Here is a 27442-nt window from a genome sequence, read left to right as displayed (position 1 = left end):
CCTCAGCCCCACTCTCCCGGCCCTGCCCGGTACCTCAGCCCCACTCTCCCGTGCCCAGTACCTCAGCCCCACTCTCCCGGCCCTGCCCGCCCGGTACCTCAGCCCCACTCTCCCGGCCCTGCCCTGCCCGGTACCTCAGCCCCACTCTCCCGGCCCCGGCCCTGCCCGGTACCAGTACCTCAGCCCCACTCTCCCGGTACCCGGTACCTCAGCCCCACTCTAAGGCCCCCCCGGTACCTCAGCCCCACTCTCCCGGCCCTGCCCTGCCCGTACCTCAGCCCCACTCTCCCGGCCCTGCCCGGTGCCCGGTACCTCACTCTCCCGGCCCCACTCTCAGCCCCACTCCTGCCCTGCCCTGCCCGTACCAGTACCTAAGCCCCACTCTCTCTCCCGGCCCTGCCCCCAGTACCTCAGCCCCACTCTCCCGGCCCTGCCCTGCCCGGTACCTCAGCCCCACTCTCCCGGCCCTGCCCGGTACCTCAGCCCCACTCTCCCGGCCCTGCCCGGTACCAGTACCAGCCCCTCTCCCGGCCCTGCCCTGCCGGTACCAGTACCTCAGCCCCACTCTCCCGGCCCGGCCCTGCCCGGTACCAGTACCTCAGCCCCACTCTCCCGGCCCTGCCCGCCCTGTACCAGTACCAGCCCCTCTCAGGCCCTGCCCGGTACCTCAGCCCCACTCTCCCGGCCCTGCCCGGTACCTCAGCCCCACTCTACCTCGGCCCTGCCCGGTACCTCAGCCCACTCTCCCGGCCCTGCCCTGCCCGGGCCCCCCGGTACCTCAGCCCACTCTCCCGGCCCTGCCCTGCCCGCCCTGCCCTGTACCAGTACTCAGTCCCACTCTCCCCGGCCCTGCCCTGCCGGTACCTCAGCCCCACTCCCCGGCCCTGCCGCCCGGTACCTCGCCCGTCGCCCCGTGTCTGCCAACCAAAGATGCCAACCCAGGCTCCGGTTCTCGGCCCCTGCCACGCGTCACGTCCGGGGTGGGCGGGGCCAATCGGGGGCGCCGCGCGACGTCCGGTGCGCGCTCCCGGCCAGCGCGACGCGTGGACGCGCGGGTAACCCGGGCAACGGAGCGGGGGCCCGCGACCTGCATCCCGGCCTCGTACACCCACACAGCACCAAAGATGCACAGCACTCCCAGCCAGTGTGGTGCCCCGGCATTGGGACAGGTGGCGGGTTCTTGGTCCTCCAAAATATTCCAAATGGAATTTAAACTGGAGGTAGTACCCCATCCCCCCCTCCCACCCATCTCTCTCCCTCCCCACCATCTCTCCTCTCCCTCTCCATCTCCCTCCTCACCCCCTCCCACCCCTCCCCCCCCACCCCTCCCTCCCCCCCCACTGCCCTCCCCTCTTTCCCCTACCCCTCCCCCACCACCATCCCCCTACCCCTCCCTCCCCACTCTTCCACTTCTCTCATAGAAAACATAGAAACATAGAAAATAGGTGCAGGAGTAGGCCATTCGACCCTTCGAGCCTACACCGCCATTCAATATGATCATGGCTGATCATCAACTCAGTATCCCGTACCTCCTTCTCTCCATACCCTCTGATCCCCTTAGCCGCAAGGGCCACATCTAACTCCCTCTTAAATATAGCCAATGAACTGGCCTCAACTACCCTCTGTGGCAGAGAGTTCCAGAGATTCACCACTCTCTGCGTGAAAAAAGTTCTTCTCATCTCGGTTTTAAAGGATTTCCCCTTTATCCTTAAGCTGTGACCCCTTGTCCTGGACCCCTAACATCGGGAACAATCTTCCTGCATCTAGCCTGTCCAACCCCTTAAGAATTTTGTAAGTTTCTATAAGATCCCCTCTCAATCTCCTAAATTCTAGAGAGTATAAACCAAGTCTATCCAGTCTTTCTTCATAAGACAGTCCTGACATCCCAGGAATCAGTCTGGTGAACCGTCTCTGCACTCCCTCTATGGCAATAATGTCCTTCCTCAGATTTGGAGACCAAAACTGTACGCAATACTCCAGGTGTGGTCTCACCAAGACCCTGTACACAACTGCAGTAGAACCTCTCTGCTCCTATACTCAAATCCTTTTGCAATGAAAGCTAACATACCATTCGCTTTCTTTACTGCCTGCTTCACCTCCATGCCTACTTCAATGACTGGTGTACCATGACACCCAGGTCTCGCTGCATCTCCCCCTTTCCCCAATCCCTCTCCCACTTACCCCCCCGGAAGCGGGAAGCGGGGTGGGAGATTGCAACATTCACAATCAAATGGAACAAGTTGTCCTACAACTTTAGGCCAAAGATTATAGATTTGACAAAATATAGACTCAAGGTGCTGGAGTACCTCAGTGTGTCAGGCGGCATCTCTGGAGAAAAAAGGATGGGTAACGTTTTGAGTTGGGATCCTTCTTCAGACTGAAAGTAGCAATGTAAGTGCTCATCTAAATACCCACAACAATGGAATAGTGCAGCAGCACAGAAGCAGGTCCTTCACCACACAAAGTCTGTGCTGAATATGTCAAGTTAATCTCTGCCTGAACGTGATCCATACCACTCTGTTCCCTGAATACCCATGTGCCTATGTAAGAGCCATATTAGGACTATCTCAACCACCCCATCAGACAATGTAGACCAGATTCTAACGCATTCCAATTCCACCCAAGCTTCCCCCTCCCCCCAAAGTAAAAGGTGGTTTCCACTCATATCTCCAGTATTCCTCCAAACATAAACACATACTCAAGCTTTTCCTGTTCAATTCTTCAGTACTGTTAATATAAATTTCTTCTTTATATAGAAGAGGTATTTCAAGGTAAAATCTGAGCTTTACCAGAAATTATTTAAGTTTTCCAAATTGAAAATTAAATATCTTTAATGGAATTTGGTTCCATCACCCACAGCAGAATTACTTTGTACATCCGTGTTAGAGAAATACAATTATATCATATAGCAAATAAATTTTAAAGGACATTTATTCATAAAACAAACTTTTATTAGCAAAAATGACCAGCATATCACTCATTTAGAATCATGGTATAATTACAAGGATCATTACACAAAATAAATGAGAAATTAAGAGCCACTCTACCATTGTTGAAAAATACAAATGTTCATTGCCAGGTAAAATTCCAGGCATGGCCTATCTGATCTTAACTGTAGCAATCCTTCTGTACACTGTACATAATCAATATTACAGAGGGAGCTCTAAATGTTCTTACTGTACAACTAAATGATCCAAAGTATAACATTTGTAGGTATCTAAACCATAAACGATTAAAATAAAACCTTTTTAATTAAGACAAATTTGCCAATGTGCACGAAATGTAAAGCCAAAAAAGGCTTTGTGCACAGTGTTGTCTTTCTTCCACAGAGACATCTGAGTATGAGTAATCCATCTGTTTTGATATACAATGACAAATGTTTTTATAATATTTTACTGATTATACGGACGATTTTTAAAACAGGGGCAAGTCAGCTTTTTTCCATGGCAAAAATAACAAAATCATTCTCTTCTGACAGATTATTCATTCACACTACAGGTCAACTGTAAAATCTGCTGCAGAAATGAAATACTCTTTCATTAAAAAATATTTTTAACAGTTCAAATATGAATTATCTCAAAATGTGTAACGAAAAGATCAAAGCATTTGATATTAGTGACAATATCACAGGAATAGGTTTGGTAATTTATCTTCAAACTTGGAAAATTGCTTCAAACCCACAAACTAATATCGAAGTCTGTGTGGTTTTGCAACCAATTCATAAAGACATGGGTTTGATGGCTCAGGATCACGCATGGAAATGACTGACTTTTGTCAAGAACCAGTTATATTTAAAGAACACAAAGAACTGCAGATGCTGGTTTGCAAAAGTAAGACGCATACTGCTGGAGTGACTCAGCAGGTCAGGCAGCATCTCTGGAGAACATGGAGACGCGACATTTGGGGTTAAAAATAAGCATTTCTTTTCCTGGAATAATTTTTATTTTTTATTTTTTATAAAGGGCAGCACAGTGGTGCAGCATTAGGGTTGATACCTTACAGTGGCAGAGACTCTGGTTTGATCCTGACTGCAGGTGCTGGCTGTACGGAGTTTGTACATTCTCCCTATCCCGACTTCGTGGGTTTCCTCTGGGTGCTCCAATTTCCTCCCACATTCCAAAGGCGTGCAGGTTTGTAGGTTAATTGGGTCTGTAAATTGTCCCCAATGTGTATGATAGTGTTAGTGTACTGGGTAATCGTTGGTCAGCATGGATACTGTGGGCCAAAGGGCCTGTTTCCACACAGTATCTCTAAAGTCTAAAGTAAAGACCTGCTGAGTTATTCCAGCACGTTGTTTCTTTTTTCCAGTTATAGTTAATATTTGAAATAATAACGTTTGGGTCTTGTATAAATAGTAAAGTACTATTTGGCAAGAGAAATGCTTCTACACAGCTGTGAACATATTAGAATAGGTCCTTTATACAAACAATTCTGAAAATTATTTTGTAAACTGTCAGATTAATGCACTGTGAACTGATTTTGAAAGATTAATTTTAGGTGCAGAATTGAATACAGTAACACACTGCAATCCAGCTTTGAACATTAATCTGCACCGTTCAACACATGTAAAGTGGTGGCAAAGGCTTCAGAAGTTGGCACCAGATGTTTTCAAGTTGCACCATTAATGTAAACAACATTTGACTGTTCAGTAGGATAATAGTCCAAAAGGTTAATGGGGGTCTCTGAAAGGAAAACGTAATCTTTACAAAATTACGATTACTATTTTGAAAAAGTGCTTTTCTTGCAATGCCAAGTTCACCTGTAAGTCTACAGATTGGCTGGTGTAGTCCAGGGATTTTGAGATGCATTGGCTTCCCCCGAGGTTTCTGCTGAATAATTAATAAAAACATACTTGGCCAACAGAAAAGCCAAACTCATGAGTATCATCGCCATTGTTAAACACCGCCAAATCCCTCAGAGGTAGGAGGTCGACTTCATCAGTTGTGACTTCAAACTCGATTTTGTGAGGCCCAGAGTCATTCAACTGAAACAGAACAAGATGGTGCTTGTTGTGGATAATAGATGATATAATAGGCAGGATAAATGTATGGTTTAATATATAATTAAGAACATAGGATCAATAATGTTAACTGAAAATATCAGGACTTTTAGCAATCATATACAGACAAGAAAAATATCTCAAGACAACCAAGCTGAAATAAATTAAAACATTTACATTAATTTTTATTTTTACAGAGTATTAAAATACTCAATTTCCTTTTTTATTGATTATGGATTTGTTATGCTAAAATGACAACGTATTTCAGTAAGACTGTACACCTTCCATGTGGCAGTTGTTTGTAACAAAGTTTTTGCAAATGTAAAACAATAGGATTCAGGATCTCCGGCGCATGTTTTTGAAACCCGTTCCCCACTCATTAGGTTGGATATCGTAGATCCAGCCTTGAATCATATCTGCTTCATCACTGTCAACTGATGGACTCTATGATCAACCATGGTAGGTGGGTCAGCTTGTTCCTGACATTTGCTTCTGCACATTACAGCACAGGAGTTGGGAAGCAGCTGGATCAACATCTGGTCCCACAACAGAACAGCAGCATGGCTGATGTGTCTAACAAAAACACTATCATTTGAATGGGAGTGCCTTCCTAGATTCAAAAAGGTAAGTTGCTTGTTTGTACTTATTTTATCAATCTAATATTTCTATCATCTAATAAACATATGATTTCCCCCCGCCCCCCAATAATATTCTTTTTAAATTTGACAAAAAATATTTACGATGTTTTGAATTGTTTTTAAATGACTGATCGGGGATGTTGAAAAGGAGTGTGGAGGCTTTTGACAGCAGGACATCATGACTCTCGGGAAACCTCACCAGGGGATGTGGTCTGGCTGTGGTGATCAAGATAAGCTGTGGATAGGATTAGATGAAAATGAAAGGTTTATGACATTGCCAAGGAATGCAGTAAGCACTAGGACTTGACATGTTTTACAAGTCAGCAAAAAGATAACCAAGAAATTGGTAAATAAGAAATAGAGAACAAGAATACCTTAGTGAGAAACATACAAAGAGAGATGAAAATTTTCTATAGACTTACAATTAGCTAAAGTTCACGTGCATCATTTAATGACAGTCAGAAGAAAAATATATTGGGATATAAAGAAATGGCAGAGAAGTATTTTGCAACTGTCTTCATGGAAAACACTGCAAATCTCCTGTAAATAGAGGAGGACCACAGATCTGGCGCAAGTGAGGAGTAAAATAATTATCATCTGTGAAGAAACTAATATTGGAGAACTTAACCAGATTGAAAAGTGTCAAGTCTCCCATTAACCAACATCCTAATGTTTTAGGGAAGGGTATTATGGGGAAAGTGGACATAGTGGTTGTCATTTCCATCGGTTGCAGATTGGTCCCCACAGATCAGAAGATAACAAAGGTAATTCCACTAGTGTTATCGAGTCACACCATAAGGAAACAACCCTACGGCTCACCAATTCCATGTCGACCATCAACCACCATAAACACCAGTCCCACATTAAGCCCATTATTTTTATCCTCCCTACATTTTCGTCTCCCCCCACAATTATTTAAGAAGAGAGGGATTGAGAAAATTGAACTATTTGACAGTAGGTCTGACATCAGAAGCAGAAATAAACTGGGATCTATTTTTGAAGTGTTAGTGGGGATAGGGAAGAGTCAACATGGGATCATGAAAGAGAAATCCTGTGACAAATTTGTATGAAATTTTCAAGATTTTAATAAGCAGAATAGATATGAACCTGTGGATGTGGTGCATTTAAACTTTCAGAAGGCCTTTGATGAGGTGCCACAAGTGATATTATTAAAAAAATAGGGATTAATATCAAAGATTGCAGGGTATCTGTTTAAGGTGAGAAGGGTAAAGTTTAAAGGCGGTGTGTGGCTAGCTTTTTTTTTTCCCCACAGAGGGTGGAGGTGCTCAGAACATGCTGACGGGGTGGTGGAAGCCGATATGATATTGGCGTTTAAGAGGCTTTTTTAATCTAAGATAAAAAAAATGCCTAAAATGGCAATTAATTGGTAACAATACCGTCTTCTAACCAACTAGAGTGCGGTCCTGACCTCCCACCTACCTCATTGGAGACCTTTGAACAATCTTTAATCAGACATTACTAGATTTTAACTTGCAGTAAACGTTATTCCCTGTACCTGTACAATTTGGAGGGCTTGATTGTAATCATGTATAAACTTTTCGCTGACTTGGTAGCATGCAACAGAAAGCTGTTCTTAATAATAATAAACTCAACAATCTTAAGGGCCTGTCCCACTTTCACGACCTAATTCACGACCATTTTTGCTCGTGACATTTTTCATCACGCTATAAAAAATCGCCCCGACCTACTTGATGCCATGAGTACCTACGACTAGCATCACAACCTACCTACGACCTCCTACGACCTCGTGACGACCATGCTGCCTGCGAGTACGAGTCAAGGGCAAACTTGGCAGAGGTTGTGAAAGTGGGACAGGCACTTCAATCATTCAACTGATGTGACTTCCTTGCCTTTTGTCTGGTAAACAAACCACTGTACTTCATTGCAGGGGATTTTCAGTAGCTCTTGGATTGACCTGCGGGACTCTATTGTGGGGCAGAGGATGGTCCTGTCTGAGTGAACAAGTGCATCTCACCTGATAAGCCTACTGGAAATGTTGGAGTGAGAGATTTTCACAGTCATAATTGAACTTGTTATTAAGTGACCCAAGGCCATGTCAGTTGGGTAATGTCAACAAAACTGTCCTTTAAGTGTCGCAGAGTCCTGATCACTGTTAGCCCTATCAATCACCATCACCATTAGCAGATTGTCTGCTCATTCTGCTGTTGGTTGAGACACTGTGAACACCTCGACTGCCACAACAGGGAATAAGTTCAACAGCAAGTATTTTGAGATGTCCTCTGGACACAATAGGCTCCTTCTCGCACATTCCACTGTTATTGTTTGATTCTTTTGGCGTAGTGCAGTTAATAAGTGAAAGATAAGGAGAAACAAATCATTTCTACTTAGAAATTTTAATTTTTTGCCACAATTTATTACATGTGCACAAAATAATTCTGGATGTTGCTAAAGTTTGACCTGCAAAAATGAATGTCTAATTAATAAAGATATACCTAAAAACTGAATTTACCACGACTTATTTAATTTTTAGCCACAAAAATGTAATAAAAATAATAAAGTTAATAACGTTCAATAAAGATAATAAAGAGATATACCAAAAACTTACCAAGCATCCATCAGAATTGATTGAGAATCCTTTGTGTCCATTGAATATTTTCTTTTGATTGTCACCCATGAATTGAATAGTTCTTAGATCACTTATGTTCATCCTGAATGAATTAAGGCCCGGATTACATTTGTAGGTTATTTTTTGGCTGGCATATGTACTGTGAAGTTTTAAAAAGCGAAGCTGTACGATACTGACTCCAGGATAGTCAAACTGAAAACAAATTCAAAGCAAGGTGTGGATGATTTAAATGTAGAAATTAAGGCCCAGATTACAGATACATAGAAATTTCTAAATAATATTTTAAATCTTGTATTGCAAAGTTCTCACCAAAAATCCCCCCTCTGTAGAGCTGAACCACTGGTATGTATTTTCCTTTGAATATTCTTTGAACCATCCTTTTGTAGGTACCTGGATAATATGTTGAAAGTGGCAGAATTAATTTAAAGTTTTGCTTCTTTAAAAAAAGTCACGTTCATAGAACAGTTTGTCACCAACATGCTCCTGGCCCTCTAACATGGATTTGTTTCTACTTGAGTGATGCAGGGAACAAGTGAAAGACAAGGCAAAACAAGTTAATTTCTACTTAGAAAATAGACATTACTAACTGGAATCTTGCCAGTTCTATGAAACATCCAGCTCCTAACTACTACAACTTTCCTTCTGAAGTGTATACCCATTTTCCCATGGAAAGCAGCCATTGAATCTGCTTCCACCACTCTTTCAGGCAATGGATCTAATGCCCTAACAATAGATTGAACAGAAGTATCTCTTTGTACCTCCTCACACTTTGCTTTGCCACCCATCTTAAACCAGTGGTTTATTCAGAATCCTAATGCCAGGGGGTTGGGGCAGCTCAGCAAAACCCCTGCAATTTGTGGATCTTTCACACGCTCCTCAATCTTCTCCAAAACCCAGCTCCACTCCTCTCTCAATATGGCTGAGTGAATAATTGTCTGTTACTTGTAATTTTACTGTTCTTGACCACATTGCTTTCTTCTCTTTTTATATGTTTGACTCAAGCTTTGTTTATCAGTCTGGGAATGGAAGTGTATCAGGTTTTTTATGCCCACCACAACGGAGACTTTAGACTTTAGAGATACAGCGTGGAAAAAGGCCCTTTGGCCCACTGAGTCCATGCTGACCAGTGATCACCCCATACACACTAGCACTATCCTATACACTTGGGACAATTTACAATTTTACCCAAGCCAATTAACCCTACAAAACCTGCACATCTTTGGAGTGTAGGAGGAAAGCGGAGCACCCAGAAAAAACCCACACGGTCACAGGGAGAACGTGCAAACTCTGTACAAACAGCACTTGGGTGTTGTCTATGTGGAGTTTGCAGGTTCTCTCTGTGACCACGTGGGTTTCCTCTGGATGCTCTGATTTTCTTCCGCATCCCAAAAGCATGTGAGTTTGTAGGTTAACTAGCTATTGTAACTTGCCTGAGTGTATGGAGTGGATGCAAAAGTGAGATAACATAGTATTAGTGTGAACGAGTGGTTGATAGCTGGTGTGGACTTGAATGTCTGTTTCCACGCTGTATCTCTAAATACAAATGGGCAAATATGCCAATGACAAGAGGCCCTGCCCTGTGATGGAACTACATCAGGATTTATCATCCAACGTTTCTACATGTTTCTCAGCAGTAGTACCTCATTTTCCTTGGTAGGCAGACATGTGGCTCCATTGGCTGTGAAATTGCAGAAGGCCAGCAGTGCATCATAAGGACATCCCTGATTGGGATCAATGTAATAGAAACCTATCCAAAAACAAAGCAAACCTGGAATATCATTCAGTTTGGTCAACTGGCTGTGTTTACCAATGGAGAACGAACAATTGGAACGAAGGCTGGTAGTAAATAGAGACCAATGGACAACAATGCCAATAATCCATTTTAACCTGGAACTGCTGTAAAAACGTACAATGTATCTGTGAGCCAGTGAACTGACATCATGTATTACGGACATTCTCCTGCATAATAATTGGTGATATTCTGAACTCTTGCACTTAACATTCAGAGCACTTAAATGGCATAAAAAAGAAGGATTGCAGTCACATCTTTTGAAAGAAGCTACAAAAATAATTTCAGAAACCATGGTGGACCACATGCCTCTCAACTTGTTCCAACATCCAATAAGATCATGGCTGACCTAACGTGTTTTTTAAAAGAATATTTTTAATGAAAAAAAGTCCCGTATCATTTAACATTCAGTTATTAAAATTGCACTGATGCCAGACATCTGTGGAGGGTGGGCCCCACCAGCGGTGAATGCAGTCAGCTGTTCAAACTGGAGGACTACCCTGTACACAGTGGGGTTCTTACTGATCCCAGGAACCACTCTAGAATAAAGATTTCAGCCCAGAGACAGGAGTCAGAGATTTCAGGGAATGGAAGTTCTCTACCATTACCTTGGGAATTCCAAACTTCCCCATGCAAATCCAAGGGCTTGCCTGATTGAAGCAACCAAAGTGCTTCAGTACGAAGAAGAAACATGAGAACCATCACAACATATGGGGAGTCATGCCCACATCCTTACTGTATCCGCAGAAGATTCTCTCTGATTACAGCATGCCTTATATCAACCCATGCCACTACATACAATATCACCAGGCTGGGAATGATTTATGCAGTGTCAAGGTCATGCTATAGGCGTGAATTCTGCGGATTTGTACAACTTTTCAGTGACTCATGAATCAGTTCAGTTTAGTTTATTGTCACGTGTACCGAGGTACATTGAAAAGCTTTCGTTGTGTGCTATCCAGTCAGCGGAAAGACAATACAAGATTATAATTGAGCCATTTGCAGTGTATAGATAGATACATGATAGGGGAATGATGTTTAGTGCAAGGTAAAGTCAGTAAAGTCTGAACAAGGGTAATTTGAGGGTCACCAATGAGGTAGATAGTAGTTCAGGACTGCTCTCTGGTTTTGGTAGGATGATTCAGTTGCCTGATAACAGGTGGGAAGAAACTGTCCCTGAATCTGGAGGTGTGCGTTGTCACACTTCTATACCTTTTGCCTGATGGGAGAGGCGAGAAGAGGGAGTGGCTAGGGTGCAACTCGTCCTTGATTATGCTGCTGTGGGACCACAATGTGTCAGATGGTTCAGCTTGAACTATAAACATGAGGGATGCACAGTGTCAAGTGTCCTGAATCCCTGCCCCATGGCAACAACATCCACCCGGGTCTTTACCGTCACGGAGCTGTGGCTGGCACAGCTGCAGTTCCTTGCACGTTGTGGCAGGGTTGTCCTTGCTTCCTGTGGGTGGGGCCACAATATGCCGAAGCTCCATGTTCAGAGTTTCCATAGCCTTCCATATACTTCTAGAATCCAAACTGCGCGCTTTATTCAAAAGCAGCTGTCAGCGTAAACAAAATCACAAAGTGAAAAAAAATTTTTTTGGTTTGCTTTATCTCAGGCGCATTACAAGAATTATAACTTGGAGCGCACTTCACTACTAGTTTGGAGTGTGTTTTATCAAAAGGAAACTCTCATGAAGACAGAGGCTGTCAGGACCCCAGCTGTGCAGTTGGTAGCCACAAGCTGTGGGAAGACATTAATTCCCAACACTTTTGTTTTTTTTATTCTTAAAAGGTCCCAACCTGAAAAGCTACTTGTCCATTTTCTCCAGAGATGCTGCCTGAGTTAACAGCAGTGTTTTGTGGCTATCTCTGGTATTAACCAGCATCAGCAGCTCATTTTTATTACATTATTCCTAACACCTTGTCGAGCCTGCAGTCAAGACCGTGCCTGAGCCATGGACTGCTTCTTGCATCTGTGAGGCATTGCTAAGTGTGGCATTATGTTCACAATCCAGGGATTTCTAAAGTTGGAGGGCCCACCTGGCAACTTGTGTTGTCTTCATAAAATGAACAAATTCAGACATAGTGTTTTCCTGGTTTTTGGTCATTACAAATGTTGTTAACCACTACAGTGGTCCAAGCAATCTTAATCCAGATTAATATGTTTCTGATATGTTGCTGCTCCAGTAGCCAGGGATGCGAGTTGTGAACAAAATGGATGCTACTCACAAACAATCACACAAGAACTGGCTGTTTAATCAGGTCTCTGTGCTGAGCTCCAGAGGCTGACTGTGTCATAAGTGATAGGAGCAGAATTAGGCTATTTGGCCCATCAAATCTACTCAGTCATTCAATCATGGCTGATCTATCTCTCCCTCCTAACCCCATTCTCCTGCCTTCACCCTGACACACGTACTAATCAAGAATCTATCTCTAACCAGAGCCCATGCTGTGGAGTGAGACCCAAGGAGCTGCAGATGCTGGTTTACAAAATAACACAAACTGCTAGAGGAAATCAGTGGGTCAGGCAGCATCTCTGGAGAACGTTGACAGACGACATTTCAGGCCGGCACCCTTAAAGAGTCTCACAACACGGAAACAGACCCTTCGGGCCATGCTGACCAAGTTTATCCCATGTCCCTCCAAACTTTTCCTAACCATGTACCCTTCTTTTACTCTTACTGACTGTGGACAGGAATTGGTGGTGGGGAGGGGGGAGAGGAGCAAGCTGGAAGAGAGGATTGTTTAGCAAGCTACAAGCATAAATGGAAGCAAAGAAGTTGCTCCAGGCACGTCATCACTAGACCCATCTGGATTGAGTTTGTCACAGCACTTAAGCTTAAATTAAATGGGAAAGATTAAAACAGAGCAAACTATTTAAAGCTTCAACAAAATGCTAATCTGCTTTCATCAGTGTTTATATTACAATTTTTAACTACTGATACAGCATTTAAAACAATTTAAACCACAAGAAGATCACAGGAAATGATCACCGGGTGTTTGCAGCAGTTATTCTACACACCGATGGACAGTCATATAACCTCCCCTTTATAGCGAAAGAATTAAGACATTTTCCAGATGGCAGGGTGCTGAAATGAAAATTAATGAATGTAACTTTATTTGGATTTTTTTTTACACCAGAGGCAATGACTCAGAGATGCTAGGCTCAAACATACAGAAATCTTCAATAGTTTGGATGCTGGGAATGTGAAATAAAAACAGTGCTTGAATGACTCAGCAGGCAGGCAGCTTCTGCGGCAAGAGAAACAAACCTAATATAATATAAAAGCTTTATTTCAGACACGTCCATATAACACATCATACAGTATAAGGAGATACAAAAAATACGTTAAAAATTGCATATTAGCCTATAAGATATACAAGCTATTGCACCAATGCCATCTTAGCCTAGAAGTGAATCTAAAGCAGCTTTTCAGAGGGCTGACTAGGGCTTCAATTATGTGGTTCTCTGACTTGTCCAGGCGACACATAAAACTAAACATCAGAGTCTTAAGTGCCTCACAGGTTGGCACTCTAGTGGACACAAACAATTGACTGGCACTATGCCACCTAGGGACACGAAGCAGCAACCTCGTTGCATCATTGTATGCTACCTTGAGCCTCTGCATACTCTTTTTCTTATAGTTAAACCACAATTGAGCAGTATATAATGGTGTGATATAGGTTCTGAACAAGGAACACTTCACAGAGTCAGAGCACATAGAAAACTTCCTTATAAGTATGTTAGCTTGAAAATAAATTGTACAGCGCTGTCGGTAGAGGTCTTTGTCATCTGTCCAGTCATCGGATATGACATGACCTAGGTATTTAATTTCCTCACACACAGTTAGAGGACTGTCTGACAAATAAAAGGTCGGAAAAATTGATTTCCTGTCCTCAGTGCTTCTAACTATCATTATGCGGCTTTTCTTAGCGTTATACATTATTTCATAATCAAGGCCATACTGAGAGCACACCTTCAACATCTGCTGCAGCCCAGCACTATATGGACAGAGCAGGACAAGGTCGTCTGCATACATAAGATGATTAACAATAGTGTTGCCCACAAGACAGCCAGTTTTTAACCTATTTAACTGATTTGATAATTCATCCATATAAACATTAAATAAAATAGGAGACAAAATTCCTCCTTGCCGCACTCCATTACTAACACAGAATGGAGCAGATACAACATTGTCCCATTTAACCTGAAACGTTTGATGGGCATACCAAAACACTAAAATTCTCACTAAAAATTTAGGGGCACCTCTATCTAGCAATTTTACAAACAATTGTTCATGATTAATTCTATCAAATGCCTTGGATGCATCAATAAAACATAGGAATACAGATGAATTCAGGCTTGTGTACCTGAACACAATCTCTTTAAGAGCATAGATACACTGGTCAGTTCCATGTTTTCTTTTGAACCCAAACTGATTGTCAGTAGTAAGGACATACATTTCTAGCTTTGTTAGCAGTATTCTCTCCAGTACTTTAGACAAGATACTGGCTAATGCAATAGGTCGACAATTGCCAATACTGTTGAGCTTACCAGCCTTGTCTTTAAGCACAGGCACTAACATTACAGACATAGTAGCATTTGGCAGGACACCATGAACCAGACAACCATTAAAGCACATGGAAAGCAAAGGGCAGAGCTTATAGCTGGCATATTTTAGATGTTCTGCAGTAATGCAGTCCATACCGCAGGCTTTGTTGTTATCCAACATGTTAATGGCATCATAGACATCTGCTGCCCTAACTATCATATCTGCTGAGGGATCAATATGTTCATGATTGATTCTAACTGGGTTACTTTTAACACAATTAAAAAGGTTACGGTAGTGCTCACGCCAAATCTCAGCTATTTTTTCTGGGCTACTAACACCTTCAATGTCAGACGGTAGGGGTGTTTTATTGGTATTCATTACTTTGACCTCTTTCCAGAAGTTAGTAAGGTTGTTGTTCTGTAGCTTTCTAGCAAGCGAGTCTGCTCTCATTGTGTTTTCATTTTTCTTAATAACACGAAGTGCATATTTAACTCTAGCATTTGTGTGTTTTTTCATATCTAGCAATACCCCCTGTCTAGGCCTACCTGCCTCTGACCAGAGTCTAAAGGCCTCTCTTGCCTCAGCGTACTGCTCAGCCACAAACTCATTCCACCCAGGTCTGATGTTGGGTACCTTACATTTACTTTTACGAAAGGGTTCACTGGAAGCATTGAGACATTTCACAATAACATCATACATGGCACAGAGTTTTTCAGCATGTTGCACATCCTTACAATTCATATCTGAGCACATTAGGGCCTCTTGAGGCAATGCAATATTATTTAAAAAACTGTCCGTTCGCAGTGAGTATCCAGCCATAACCTCTCTGCTCAGTTTTGACCAGTCCAGTTTACTTGAGGAAGCAACATTATTATTACTGGACAGCAGGGGGACATTCTCAACATTTAACTGTGCAGCAATAGGTATGTGATCAGAGGTGGCAAGTTCATAACAAATCTCCACATTTTCCAGTGAGGCATGAGCATCAGCTGTGGTCACAATATGGTCTAACCAAGATGTTGTGTGCCACGCTTCACTAACATAGGTAAAACTTGTGTCAGGCAACAGAGCTTTACTCGATAGAATTAATTTAGACTCATTACAAAACTGCTGCAGGTGTGCTGCAGGTATATCTATCTGCCATGTCAGCATTAAAATCACCCATGACGTAGACACAGGATGAGCTGTTGTCCTCTATGAAGGACTGAATAAAAGCTAACCTGTTCAGAAATTCGTCCTCATGCTCATATGATTCATACGGTGTATAAACATTTAAGACAGTAAATTTCTTTTCATTATAATTACACTCTAGCCCTATGGCCCAGTCAACATTTAGACGCACCACCTTCACCAGTGAGTCATATTTGATGTTCCACAGTATAGCTACACCACCAGCTATCCTACCCCAAACCAGCCTCGTACTGAGGTCGGTAGTGGACTCTCCAGCCCCATGGAAGTTCATGTGTAGTGTTCAACTTATCCAGATCTTTAATCTTTTGTGATGAGGTACCAAGGCCTTAGCTTGTTTCTCTCTTCACGGAATCTACCTGATGCCCTATTTCCAGCATTCACTGTTTTGTTATACAATTTCAAAGTTATCTGAGCATGGGGAAAACAAATCAGCCTTGGCCATATCAGCTAGACTAAGAGAATGATTTATCCAACTAAGTGGGTGCATTGTAAAATCCATGTTCAGATTTTTAAAGTAATTTGGCTTGAGCAACAATTTGGTAATTTGCATATCACTGTACCTTGATTGGTACACGTGACAATAAAAGACCTTTGAAACCTTTGAATCAATCAATCAATCAATCAATCAATCAACCTTTATTGTCATCTTGCAAGCAACAAGTACAGTGCAAAATGAAAAGACGTTTCCCAGTGAATAGCGGAGCCTCGCACATGAAATTTAAAAACACTTCATACATAATAACACTAAAAAAACAATCCAGTCCCTGATGGAACAGTATAAATAGTTAAAAGCAGGTAAAAAACAAAATGTTAAAATACAGTAATCCAATCATAAAAAATGTCCGGGGCCGCTGATTGAGTGGCCAGTGCCAGTATTAAAGTGTCCGTGCCAGCCGCAGAGTCAAGTCAAGTGACTGTGAGTGCAGAGTGACTGTTTAGCAGCCTCACAGCCTGTGGTAGGAAGCTGTTTAGCAGCCTCGTAGTCCGGGCTTTGATGCTTCGATATCTCTTGCCTGATGGCAGGAGATCCAGGTGTGCGTGGAGGGGGTGCAGTTTGTCCTTGGCAATTCTCTGTGCTTTCTTCAGACAGCGGCTCTGGAACAGTTCTTGTACCGAGGGTAGGGAGACGCCAATGATCCTCTCTGCTCCCCTCACTACCCTCTGCAGAGCCTTCCTGTCCGAACAGTTGCAGGTGGAGTACCACGTATTTATGCAGTACGTGAGTACAGACTCCACCGTGCCCCTGTAGAAAGTCCTGAGGATGTTGGTGGGGAGTGAGGCCTGTTTTAGTTTCCTCAGGAAGTGCAGTCGCTGATGGGCCCGTTTGACGGTCCCAGTGGTGTTCCTGGACCAGGTGAGGCTGTCCGTTATCTGCACACCGAGGAACTTTATGCTCTCCACTCTCTCCACTGCAGCGCCACTAATGTTGAGCGGTGTATGCTTTGGCTGCGCCCTCCTGAAGTCGACAACCATCTCCTTAGTTTTGTCGACATTCAATTCTAGGTTATTTTTGCTGCACCAGTCCACCAGTTGTTCTACTTATTTTAGTAAATATGCTCTTCGCATGAACAAGTTGTTCAGATTTTAATGTAACATTAGTTGAAGAGAGTTAGCTGCGTTTGAGGTATATCGATAATGGACTCAGTATATTTAGCATTAGACATTGAGTGATACTTACTAACTTTCAACGTTTGTGACAAAAGTGAACTGGAAGTAGTTCGATCATTAAAATGGTTTCATTCAGTCTGAAGAAGGGTTCTTATCCGAAACGTCACCTGTCCATGTTCTCCAGGGATACTGCCTGACCCACTGAGTTACTCCAGTTTAATAAGGTCATCAGTGATAGGGCTAGAATTAGGCCATTCAACCCATTAAGTTTACTACAACATTCAATCACGGTTGATCTATCTCTCCCTCTTAACCTCATTCTCCTGCCTTCTCCCCATAAAAGACACCTATAAGGTGCTTGCTTCTACAGTAAAACGGTTATCTTGATGGATCCTTGTGGTAGGCCTGTATACTGGCTGACCCCTGCTTTCTCCAGTGGGGAAGATTTCACAGACAGCTTCCCAAATATTTGGTCATTGTGTTATTTAAGTTGTGACATCCGACTGAAGCAAAGATCTTATAGCGGATCTTTGGACTGAAGTGGGATGATTGGAAGATTTGCAGAGTCTTGCATAATGTTTGTAATTTGTGTGTTATCCCATATGGATCAGTTGCCAGAGGCAAAAGAAGAAAGGAAGAAGGTAGCAATGTTACAAAATTTTGAGATTTTAAAAATCAAGTCTGCAATTTATCCCATCAGATAAAGCATAACAATAAGTTTAATTTGACACCAAATTCACTTTCATATCTCAAGTATTAAAAAAGTTATGGCCATTTTCATACTCGGAAATTAGCATCTTGTTCCCTATTGATTTTCAATGGACATTACAAAAAAGCTGTGATCTTGGATAGTCAATAGCCCATTTCTTAAGGAAAGATTAACATTTTTAAATAGCCCAAGTGTCCAAAGAGTATTCACAAATAATTCACAATATAACATTATTTTTATATCTAATTTACATTAATTTATAGGCCAAATGGAAGGAATTTAGTGTTCAATTGCTGTAAATAAATGCCCATTTAAATCGGCTTTCTAGTGGGTTCATGTGGAACGCGCTGGTTTAGAACGTTGACATCGCGCTGGATTAGTGCCCTCAAATGCCGAGAAAAATACTGCGGGATATAAAAAGCCCAAAATGAACTACTCGCTATAGATAACTTGATATATAGGGTTATATATATATGCCCCATTTAATGTAAAAATAAGGTACATACCTTTAATTGTTTGCTTTATAAAACCCTGGGGCTGCGAGAGGTTGCGGAATGAGACAGTAATTTTAAACTATTATAACTATATTATCGAGGCCTATAAAACTAATAATACCTTTTGCGACCGGGTCTTGCAGCGATTTTTCGTTAATGATTTACTAGGCTGAACATGTGCGATTAGTACAGCATAGTAAAAATCGCGTTTTAAACCCGCCCCCTCCAAACAGCGCCAAAATCGCGGACCTGGCTGTGGGCAGATTCCCAATGGCATTTCAGGTAGGTTTTGTAACATACCTAAAGAAGGGAAGAGAAAATGATGATACTTTCACAAGTCACAGTGATATTCTTTGTTTTGCATACCCATGGTATGCAGAGTTGTCACACGAAGGTGCCTGTCAAAGTTATAAAGTATCCTGCTCAGCAAAGCTTGAACATAAACTACACGAGTCTGCACCTCAGCAAGACCAGTCGCTGATGCTCAGGAAGTGAATGCTCCAGTTTTGAAGAGAAGGAAAATAATCAGTCATGGTGTCCTCTATCTGGAGGGTTTGAACTTGGAAACAAGAGGAGTCTGGAGAATTAGAGTTGTGGATATGTCGAGATGTTAAATCAGCAACTGTCTGAAGAAAGGAGGACCTGGCGTGGGGGAATCGCGTGTGGGGCAACCGTGTGGGGGAACGGCGTGTGGGGGAACAGCGGGGGGGGGGGGGGGGGGGGGGTGAACAAAAGATCTGGCGTGGGATACTTTATAACTTTGCCTGGTACCTTCATGTCACAACTCTGCGTCCCATGGGTATGCAAAACAAAGAATATCACTGTGACTTGTGCAAGTATCATCATTATCTCTTCCCTTCTTCCTTTCTTCTTCGCGCCCTCCCACCCCCACTCCCACATCAGTCTGAAGAAGGGTCTTGACCCGAAACGTCACCTATTCCTTCATTTCATAATTCCTTCATTTCATAATGCTCAACCGCTGAGTGTCTCTAGCATTTTTGTCTACCTAACATTGTCATCAAGAAGGGTTTCGACCCAAAATGTCACCTATTCCTTTTCTCCAGAGATGCCCGAGTTAATCCAGCTTTTTGTGTCCACGGTGTATCTGCAGTTCCTTCCTACACATGATATTCACATGGTTACACAGTGCTATGATAGAGACTATACCAGCTCATACACCAAGGAGATGTGACTGGCTGCCGTGGATCTGTCGCCCTGCAAGTGAGAACATATGTGAGGAAACGTAGGCTCCATACCTGGAATTCTTCTTCAGAAATCTTTAGTGAAGGCCCAGGTAGACCAGGAGGACCAGGGGGACCCTGAATGAAAGGGAAATATTCTCGTCAAACAACCAAATCATCTTGTAAAGACACAAAATGCTGGAGTAACTCAGCAGGTGAGGCCGCATCTATGGAGAGAAGGAATGGGTGATGTTTCGGGTCGAGACCCGACCTGAAACGTCACCCATTCCTTCTCTCCATAGATGCTGCCTCACCTGCTGAGTTACTCCAGCATTTTGTGTCTACCTTCGATTTTATCCAGCATCTGCAGTTCTTTCTCACACAAATCATCTTGTGTGTTTTCTGCTGTCTCCTCACCTGCAAAATCAGGGATTTAAACACTGCGCTTCTCTTTATTCTAGACCCTGCACCAGTCACAGACCTGCTCTTGGAGGATTCAACTGCAGAGGGGTCAAGCAGTGACACACAAGGCCTTCACTTTCAAGCTGGGAAAGGGTGGAGAGAAAATTTACGAGGATGCTGCTTCGAGGGCCTGGGTTATAGGGGGAGGTTGAGCAGCCGAGGACTTTATTCCTTAGAGCGTCGGAGGATGAGGAGTGATCATATAGAGGTGTACAAAATCATGAGAGGAATGGAATGGGTAAATGCACAGAGTCGTTTGCCCAGGATAGGGGAATCGAGAACCAGAGGACATGAGTTTAAGGTGAGGGGGGAAATATAATAGGAACCTGCAGGGTAACTTTTTTTTACACAAAGATTGGCGGGCGTATGGAACGAGCTACCAGAGGAGGTAGTTGGGGCAGATTCTGTCGCTTGAATTCTAGCGTGCCTCGTACGATTGATATATGTGATACGTAATATAAATGAAACAAGCTCCAATACTTACCGGAGGTCCTTGAGTGCCTTTTACCCCTGGGCTTCCTGAATATCCTTCAGGTCCCTGCAAACCAATGGAAACCCTATTAAATTATAATTATCCTGTCAAATGTTCGACTGATTATCCATAACTGTATGTATTACTGTAACACCTGTACAAGGGAGCAGCCAGCGAGAGCCTGAATCTAAAGATCAGGTGAATAAACATGATAGGTGGGGGACATTTAACCCCGTGGAGATCTAACCACGGTTCCATATACAACATAACATTTTGTGACAAAGGAGATTGATGAGGGTAAGGCGGTAGACATTTTTGTAAGGCTTTTGATAAGGCCACTCATGGTAAGCTGATCCAGAAGATTAAGATATATGGGATTTACGATGACTTGGTCGTATGGATTCGGAACTGGCTTATTCAGAGGGTTGTGGTGGAAGGCGGATATTCTGGCTGGAGGTCTGTGACCAGTGGAATTTTGCAGGGATCTGTGCCGGGACCTCTGCTGTTTGTGATTTATATAAATGTGGTGAGTACGTTTGCTGGTGACACTAAAATTGGAGGAGTTGCAGAGAGAGAGAGGAAGGCTGCCAGATAATCACAGTGGGATATAGATTAGCTGCAGTAATGGGCGGCAAAATGGCAGATGGAGTTTAACCCCAGCTGGTCCAAGATGTTGCACTTTGGGAAGTTGAATGCAAGAAGAGAGTGTGTAGTTAATGGCAAGACCCTTGACAGCATTGATGTGCTGTGGGACCTTGGAGTCCACGTTCATAGTTCAATGGAGGTGGCATCACTAGATAGGGTGGTACAGGCAGCATATGGTATGCTTGCCTTCATTACTAGGTGCGTTGAACATAAGAATCCAGAAGTCTTGATGCAGTTCTGTAGGACTTTGGTTAGGCTGCATTTGGACTTTTGCTTGCAGTTGTGATCACCCCCCATTACAGGAAAGATTTGGAAGCTTTGGAGAGGGTGCAGAGAAGGTGTACCAGAATGCTGCCTGGATTCGAGGGCTTCAGCTGCAGGGAGAGGCTGGATAGACTTGGATCATTTTCTCTGGAACGTCAGAGACTTGAAATAAGTATATACAATTAGTCACTTGGTAAAATTAGTCACTTTCAGATGGGCACGTGGATTTGCAGGGAATGGGGTGATGTGGATCACTTGCAGGTAGATGAGATCAGTTGAGCTGGGCATGTTTGGCACAAACATCATGGTCAGAGGGGCCTGTTCCTGTGCTGTACCGTTCTATGTCCTCTGTTATTTCCTTTCTGCAGTCTGAATGTAGTAAGCTACATGATCTTGACATCACCTTGGAGTCCATTTCGCACATTGTTCATTCTAATTCATATAGAAACATAGAAAATAGGTGCAGGAGTAGGCCATTCGGCCCTTCGAGCCTGCACCGCCATTCAATATGATCATGGCTGATAATCCAACTCAGTATCCTGTACCTGCCTTCTCTCCATACCTCCTGATCCCTTTAGCCACAAGGGTCACATCTATGTTTAAGAAGGAACTGCAGATGCTGGAGAATCGAAGGTTACACAAAAAAGCTGGAGAAACTCAGCAGGTGTCTGAAGAAGGGTTTCGGCCCGAAACGTTGCCTATTTCCTTCGCTCCATAGATGCTGCTGCACCCGCTGAGTTTCTCCAGCTTTTTTGTGTAACCAGGGTCACATCTAACTCCCTCTTAAATATAGCCAATGAACAGGCCTCAACTACCTTCTGTGGCAGAGAATTCCAGAGATTCACCACTCTCTGTGTGAAAAATGTTTTTCTCATCTAGGTCCGAAAAGATTTCCCCCTTATCCTTAAACTGTGACTCCTTGTTCTGGACTTTCCCCAACATCGGGAACAATCTTCCTGCATCTAGCCTGTCCAACCCCTTAAGAATTTTGTACGTTTCTATAAGATCCCCCCTCAATCTTCTAAATTCTAGCGAGTATATAGTGGGAGGAAAATCAGTATTTCGATCGGTGGCATTACGCAAGCTCTATGAAAGTGTTTTCTTTCTGCACACAACTAGTCACTGAAAGCAAATGTCATCGATGTAGCACTGTAGCTGCACTATTATACTCACTGAACTGCTGGAAAACCACTTACTTTTAGTCCAATTTGACCCTGTAAAAAAGTGCAAAACAGCAGTAATGTGACTTTCATAAAATAAAATAGCGTGACATGAACCAATATCATTTATGCCTTTCTCCCAAAAATAACTGCTGTAAAAGGAAGCAAATTCATTACCAACCCTTCCATTAATTGTGTTCCCTTATCACAGTTTCAACACCTACTGAATTTTCTCCTTCGCTGAAACTGCCGACACAGTCCGAGAATCACACAGCATGGACAGAGGACCTTCGGCCCATCAAGTTCATCTCAGCTATCGCGCACGCATTTACACTAATCTACATTAATTCAACATTGGGGGTAATCAATAATGACCAATTGATCTCATTAACTCTCATGTCTTTGGGATGTGGGCAGAAATCGGAGGACCAGGGAAAACCCACACAGCCAAAGCGAGAACGTGAAAACTCCACGCAGACAGGACCAGAGGGGAAAATTGAGCCCAGATCATTGGAACTGTGAGGAACTGGCTCTACTAGCTGCACCACTGTCTCACCTCTTGGGATGAGCTACCACGAGTACTTCACCTCTGATGGAGGTGCAGCAAAGATGACAGGTGCATCTCCTCCCACCACCCCGGCCCTGTTCAGGTACCAAGCATGCTTTGAAGCTCTGGGCAGTGCATGCACCAAGTTAGCCATGAACCTCTATGTTTTATATAAGATCTGGACTTTGGACAAACAGTTTGGGCAATGATTAAAACACATGAAATACAGCAATAATATTAATCAACATGAGTACACCTACCAGTAAACCCGGGAACCCTTGCCTTCCTATATCACCAGGGTGACCACGATGCCCCTGCCATTACAAATGATATCACTTTGAGATTATAAAACTCCACATATATGAAAAACATCAAAGCGCACCTTTGGATTTTTACTGTTGAATCAAATAATATTCATCTCAGTTCTCCAATTTATCAAAAACAAGGATTTCCTGCTGGTAAGTCTCAGATTCCATTGTCTTTATGTTTCTGTGAAAGTACCATTAAATGCCGAGGAAGACTGACTAAACCGACAAGGAAAGTGTTGGGATTATTTGGAAATTGTTCCTCGTCCCTTCAGACTGATCAACTAAAATATATTAATATATATATTCTACTGTTTGCATCCTTGTATCCCTCTTGTTATCACACCTTCCCTCGCCAACAATGGGCCATTATGGGCTCCACCCTCAGGTCATTTGGTGCTGGCCCTGATTTGTTCTGCCTTTTTCTCACCTCTAGACCCCCCACCCACCCTCTATTTTCAGTTTGAAGGATTCAGACAAGAAACGTAATCTTTTTTTTTTTCTCCAAAGATGCTGCTTGACCAGCTGAGTTACTCCAGCATTTAGTGTCTCTCTGCAGGACTGCAGGTTGGGGTTGCATTTCCTATTGAAGTGATCGGCTGCATCCAGCCTCTGTGCATCATGTGGCTCAAGGCTGCCCTCTCCTGGCTGGGTAATGGAATTATTGTTTAAACTCTGCCACCCCCTGGAACAAAGCTTCTCAGCACTCCTCTCCTAGTTAACGAGTGACAATAGATAAAACCACAAGCTGAATGTCAGCTTCAAATGTTGGAGTGACTAAATTACGGCTCAACACAAGTAAATGAAAGTTTTAAAAAACTACAAATGCTGGAAATCAAAAGCAAAAAGCTTTAATTTTTTGAAATCTAAAATTAAAAGCAAAAGCACTAGACATACTAGCTACACTAGTTCCACTTGCCCGCATTTGGTCCATATCCCTCCAAACCTGTCCTATTCATGTAGCTGTCTAACTGTTTTTCAAATGTTGGGATAGTCCCCGCCTCAACTACCTCCTCTAGCAGCTTCTTCCATACATCCACCACCCTTTGTGTGAAAACGTTACCCGTAAGATTCCTGTTAAATCTTTTCCCCTTCACCTTAAACCCATGACCTCTGATCCTCGATTATTCTACTCTAGGCAAGAAACTCTGTGCATCTACCCAATCTATCGTTCTCATGAGACAGACTGAGACAGAGAATTTTCTATCCCACAAGTGATTTCTAACTTCACAGAACAGTGCAGTAAAGGAACATGCCATTCATGCCAAACATGATGCCAGTTTAAACTAATCTCCTCTGTCTGCATGTGATCCATATCCCTCTATTCCCTGCACATCCATGTGCCTAACTAAAGGCGTCCCAAATGATTGCCGAGTGCACCATCTTTTATTTGCATTTGGGGTAGTGCTATTTACCTGCTCTCCCTTACGGCCCATTAATCCTGGTAAACCTTCAGTTCCCAGTTTCCCCTGAAACAAAGAGACACAAAACCACATTCAGAAAACAACCCTTTTCACATCATGCTTTAATTTCACTTTGAAGATCAAAACACGAAGAAAATGCTGCATTTCCAAATTAATCTGCTGAGATGTTATCCTGGATAATAAGAGGAAATAAATCATTCTGATTAATCACAGGCAGTGCCTGAGAACTGGAATAACATATGCAGTTAGCCAAAGAATACAGCAATCTTAAAATTTCCTGCGTGCATTCTGTCAACAACCCAATTTCTTCACTGGACCCACTGATAATAAAACGGTCCCAACTAAATCTGAAATAAGCCATTGGATATTGCCAAAGGAAAACCCTTCTCATCAGATTCAGGTTGGTGGGAGATGATAACTCAGCCACTTCACCTGGCTACCCTAGACCGGCTGTTGTCCATGGTACATGGTCACTAAAGAGACCTTGTTCCTCCACTCTTCATTAACACACATCCTGGGGAACCACAGAAACAACGAGAAGCAGTGCTGACTTGTGTGGTTAATAGTTCAGATGTTCTAGGAACAGAATTGGGCCATTTGACCCATCCACTACTCTGCCATTCAATCACGGCTGATCTATCTTTCCCTATCAATCGCATTCTCCTGCCTTCTTCCCACAACCCCTGACACACTTATTACCCATTAATTGCCAACTGAGGGTAGCTGCAGCCTCAGAGAGTGTTCAACCTTGGTCCAGTTTGTGTGGGTTATTTCCAGCTCAGCCATCAAGGCAACTGAGCTCAGTAGCACTTAAACAATGTCTCATCGTTCTAGAGACATATATAGAGAACTAGACTAAGTGGAACCCGTTGGGTCCCAGTATCAGTATGTGGGCCGAATGGGTTCTTGGGCTGGCAGCCAACTGTTGCAATGATTTTAAAAGCCAAGCCATGGCAAACAATTTGGCTGCAGCCACCCTACAACCAAAATTCATTTTGTGAACACAAACTTTTTTAAAAGGCGAGGCAAACAATTGGGCAGCAGCCACCTTACAACTGCATCAAGGAGCCTCACCGTGGAGTAGACGTGTATTCAGTGTTATTCGCAGCTCAGAGAGCAGTGGCCCTCTTGCTTCCTGGGTCTGGCAGAGACTGAGTGAGGGACTGCACTTCCAGGTTTTATAGTCCCCCCCCCCCTCCCGCCACCAGCAGGGGCAGCAGAGAGAATGGGGAATTTTTAAAAAACATTAATATGGCTCTGATTTTTCATCAATGGGAAAAATCCTCCGGTTCCGGAAGGCGGAGGGGGGCTCTGAGCAAGGTGGCCAAAAATGATGGCCGTAGGTGACGGCGTTCTCTCGGGAATCGCAGCACAGTGGGCCAAAAGCGGTCAAGATCAGACTTTTAGTAATATAGAAGATATAGCAGGGAGACAGGCCCAAATCTACACTGACCATAAACCACCCATTTACACTTATCCAACACTAATCTAATCCAACTTTATTCACTCCATATTGCTATCAATTCCCCCCAGATTCTGCCACTCACCCACATGCAAAGGGATATTTACAGTTGGCCAATTAACCTACCAACCTGTATGTCTTTGGTTTGCAATCTACTACCTTGTCAGTTTTACTTTTGTGTTTAATTCAGATGTTTTGCTGATCTATACATAGAATATTTTAGATATGAACAGAATAGATATGAATAGATTTGATTTGATTTGATTAGTACGGGTGTCAGGGGTTATGGGGAGAAGGCAGGAGAATAGATAGATCAGCCATGATTGAATGGTGGAGTAGACTTGATGGGCCGAATGGGCTAATTCTGTTCCTAACACGTATGGCCTTATGAACAGCATGGAAAACTCCACATACCTTTTTGCCTGGGTCTCCACGAGGTCCTGATGTTCCTGCATCTCCTCCGGATCCCTGTGACACAGAGAAAAGTGAGCAGTGGTGATGTTAAGTGAAAATTCCTGACGGTTCAATCAGAACGTTGTTTCACAAAGTTGCAACAATTTACCTTCTGACCCTTCAGCCTTGGCCTTCCTGTTTTACCATTTACTCCTGAAATTCCCTATAAAACAACATCATTTACTGTGATTATCAGGCTTACAATTGCAGACTTCATTGTTATTTTTAATATAATACAATAAAAGTATTCCTCTGTGGGTGTTCAGATGGTATCATAGAGTTTTACAGCAGGAAAACAGGCCTTGGTCCCAATTTATCCATACCAACCAAGGTGCCTTCCTATGCTATTCCATTTTCTTGTGTTTAGCCCATATCCCTCTATATCTTTCCTATCATGTTCATAAGTGATAGGAGTAGAATTAGGCCATTTGCCCATTAAGTCCACCCTGTCATTCAATCATAGTGGATCTACCTC

The 27442-nt window shown here is 43.1% G+C and overlaps 1 protein-coding gene and 1 long non-coding RNA gene across 2 annotated transcripts in view; one reads left to right on the top strand and one right to left on the bottom strand.

Moving 5' to 3' along the window:
- The first annotated feature begins 993 nt into the window (after positions 1-993).
- LOC129711930 (uncharacterized) lies at positions 994-8212 on the top strand. Its single transcript, XR_008725961.1, has 4 exons — positions 994-1220; positions 3963-4130; positions 5505-5623; positions 7547-8212. It is a non-coding gene; the product is annotated as an uncharacterized LOC129711930 (long non-coding RNA).
- Positions 2930-27442, bottom strand: part of LOC129711927 (collagen alpha-1(III) chain-like) — a 40960-nt gene continuing 16447 nt past the window's right edge. The window contains exons 19-30 of the mRNA XM_055659955.1: positions 27077-27130; positions 26929-26982; positions 25044-25097; positions 23584-23637; positions 22813-22830; positions 20720-20773; positions 19849-19911; positions 11428-11593; positions 9886-9992; positions 8555-8635; positions 8225-8437; positions 2930-4984 (exon numbers count right to left, since the gene is read on the bottom strand). Of these exons, the coding sequence (XP_055515930.1) occupies positions 4838-4984; positions 8225-8437; positions 8555-8635; positions 9886-9992; positions 11428-11593; positions 19849-19911; positions 20720-20773; positions 22813-22830; positions 23584-23637; positions 25044-25097; positions 26929-26982; positions 27077-27130 (1065 nt within the window). The 3' untranslated portion in view covers positions 2930-4837. The remainder of the gene's footprint in view (positions 4985-8224; positions 8438-8554; positions 8636-9885; positions 9993-11427; positions 11594-19848; positions 19912-20719; positions 20774-22812; positions 22831-23583; positions 23638-25043; positions 25098-26928; positions 26983-27076; positions 27131-27442) is intronic.

This window comes from Leucoraja erinacea, chromosome 31 (assembly GCF_028641065.1).
Source record: "Leucoraja erinacea ecotype New England chromosome 31, Leri_hhj_1, whole genome shotgun sequence".
NCBI lineage: Eukaryota > Metazoa > Chordata > Chondrichthyes > Rajiformes > Rajidae > Leucoraja > Leucoraja erinaceus.
The sequence above is the reverse complement of the archived record's forward strand: the minus strand, read 5'-3'. Positions and strand labels throughout refer to the sequence as shown.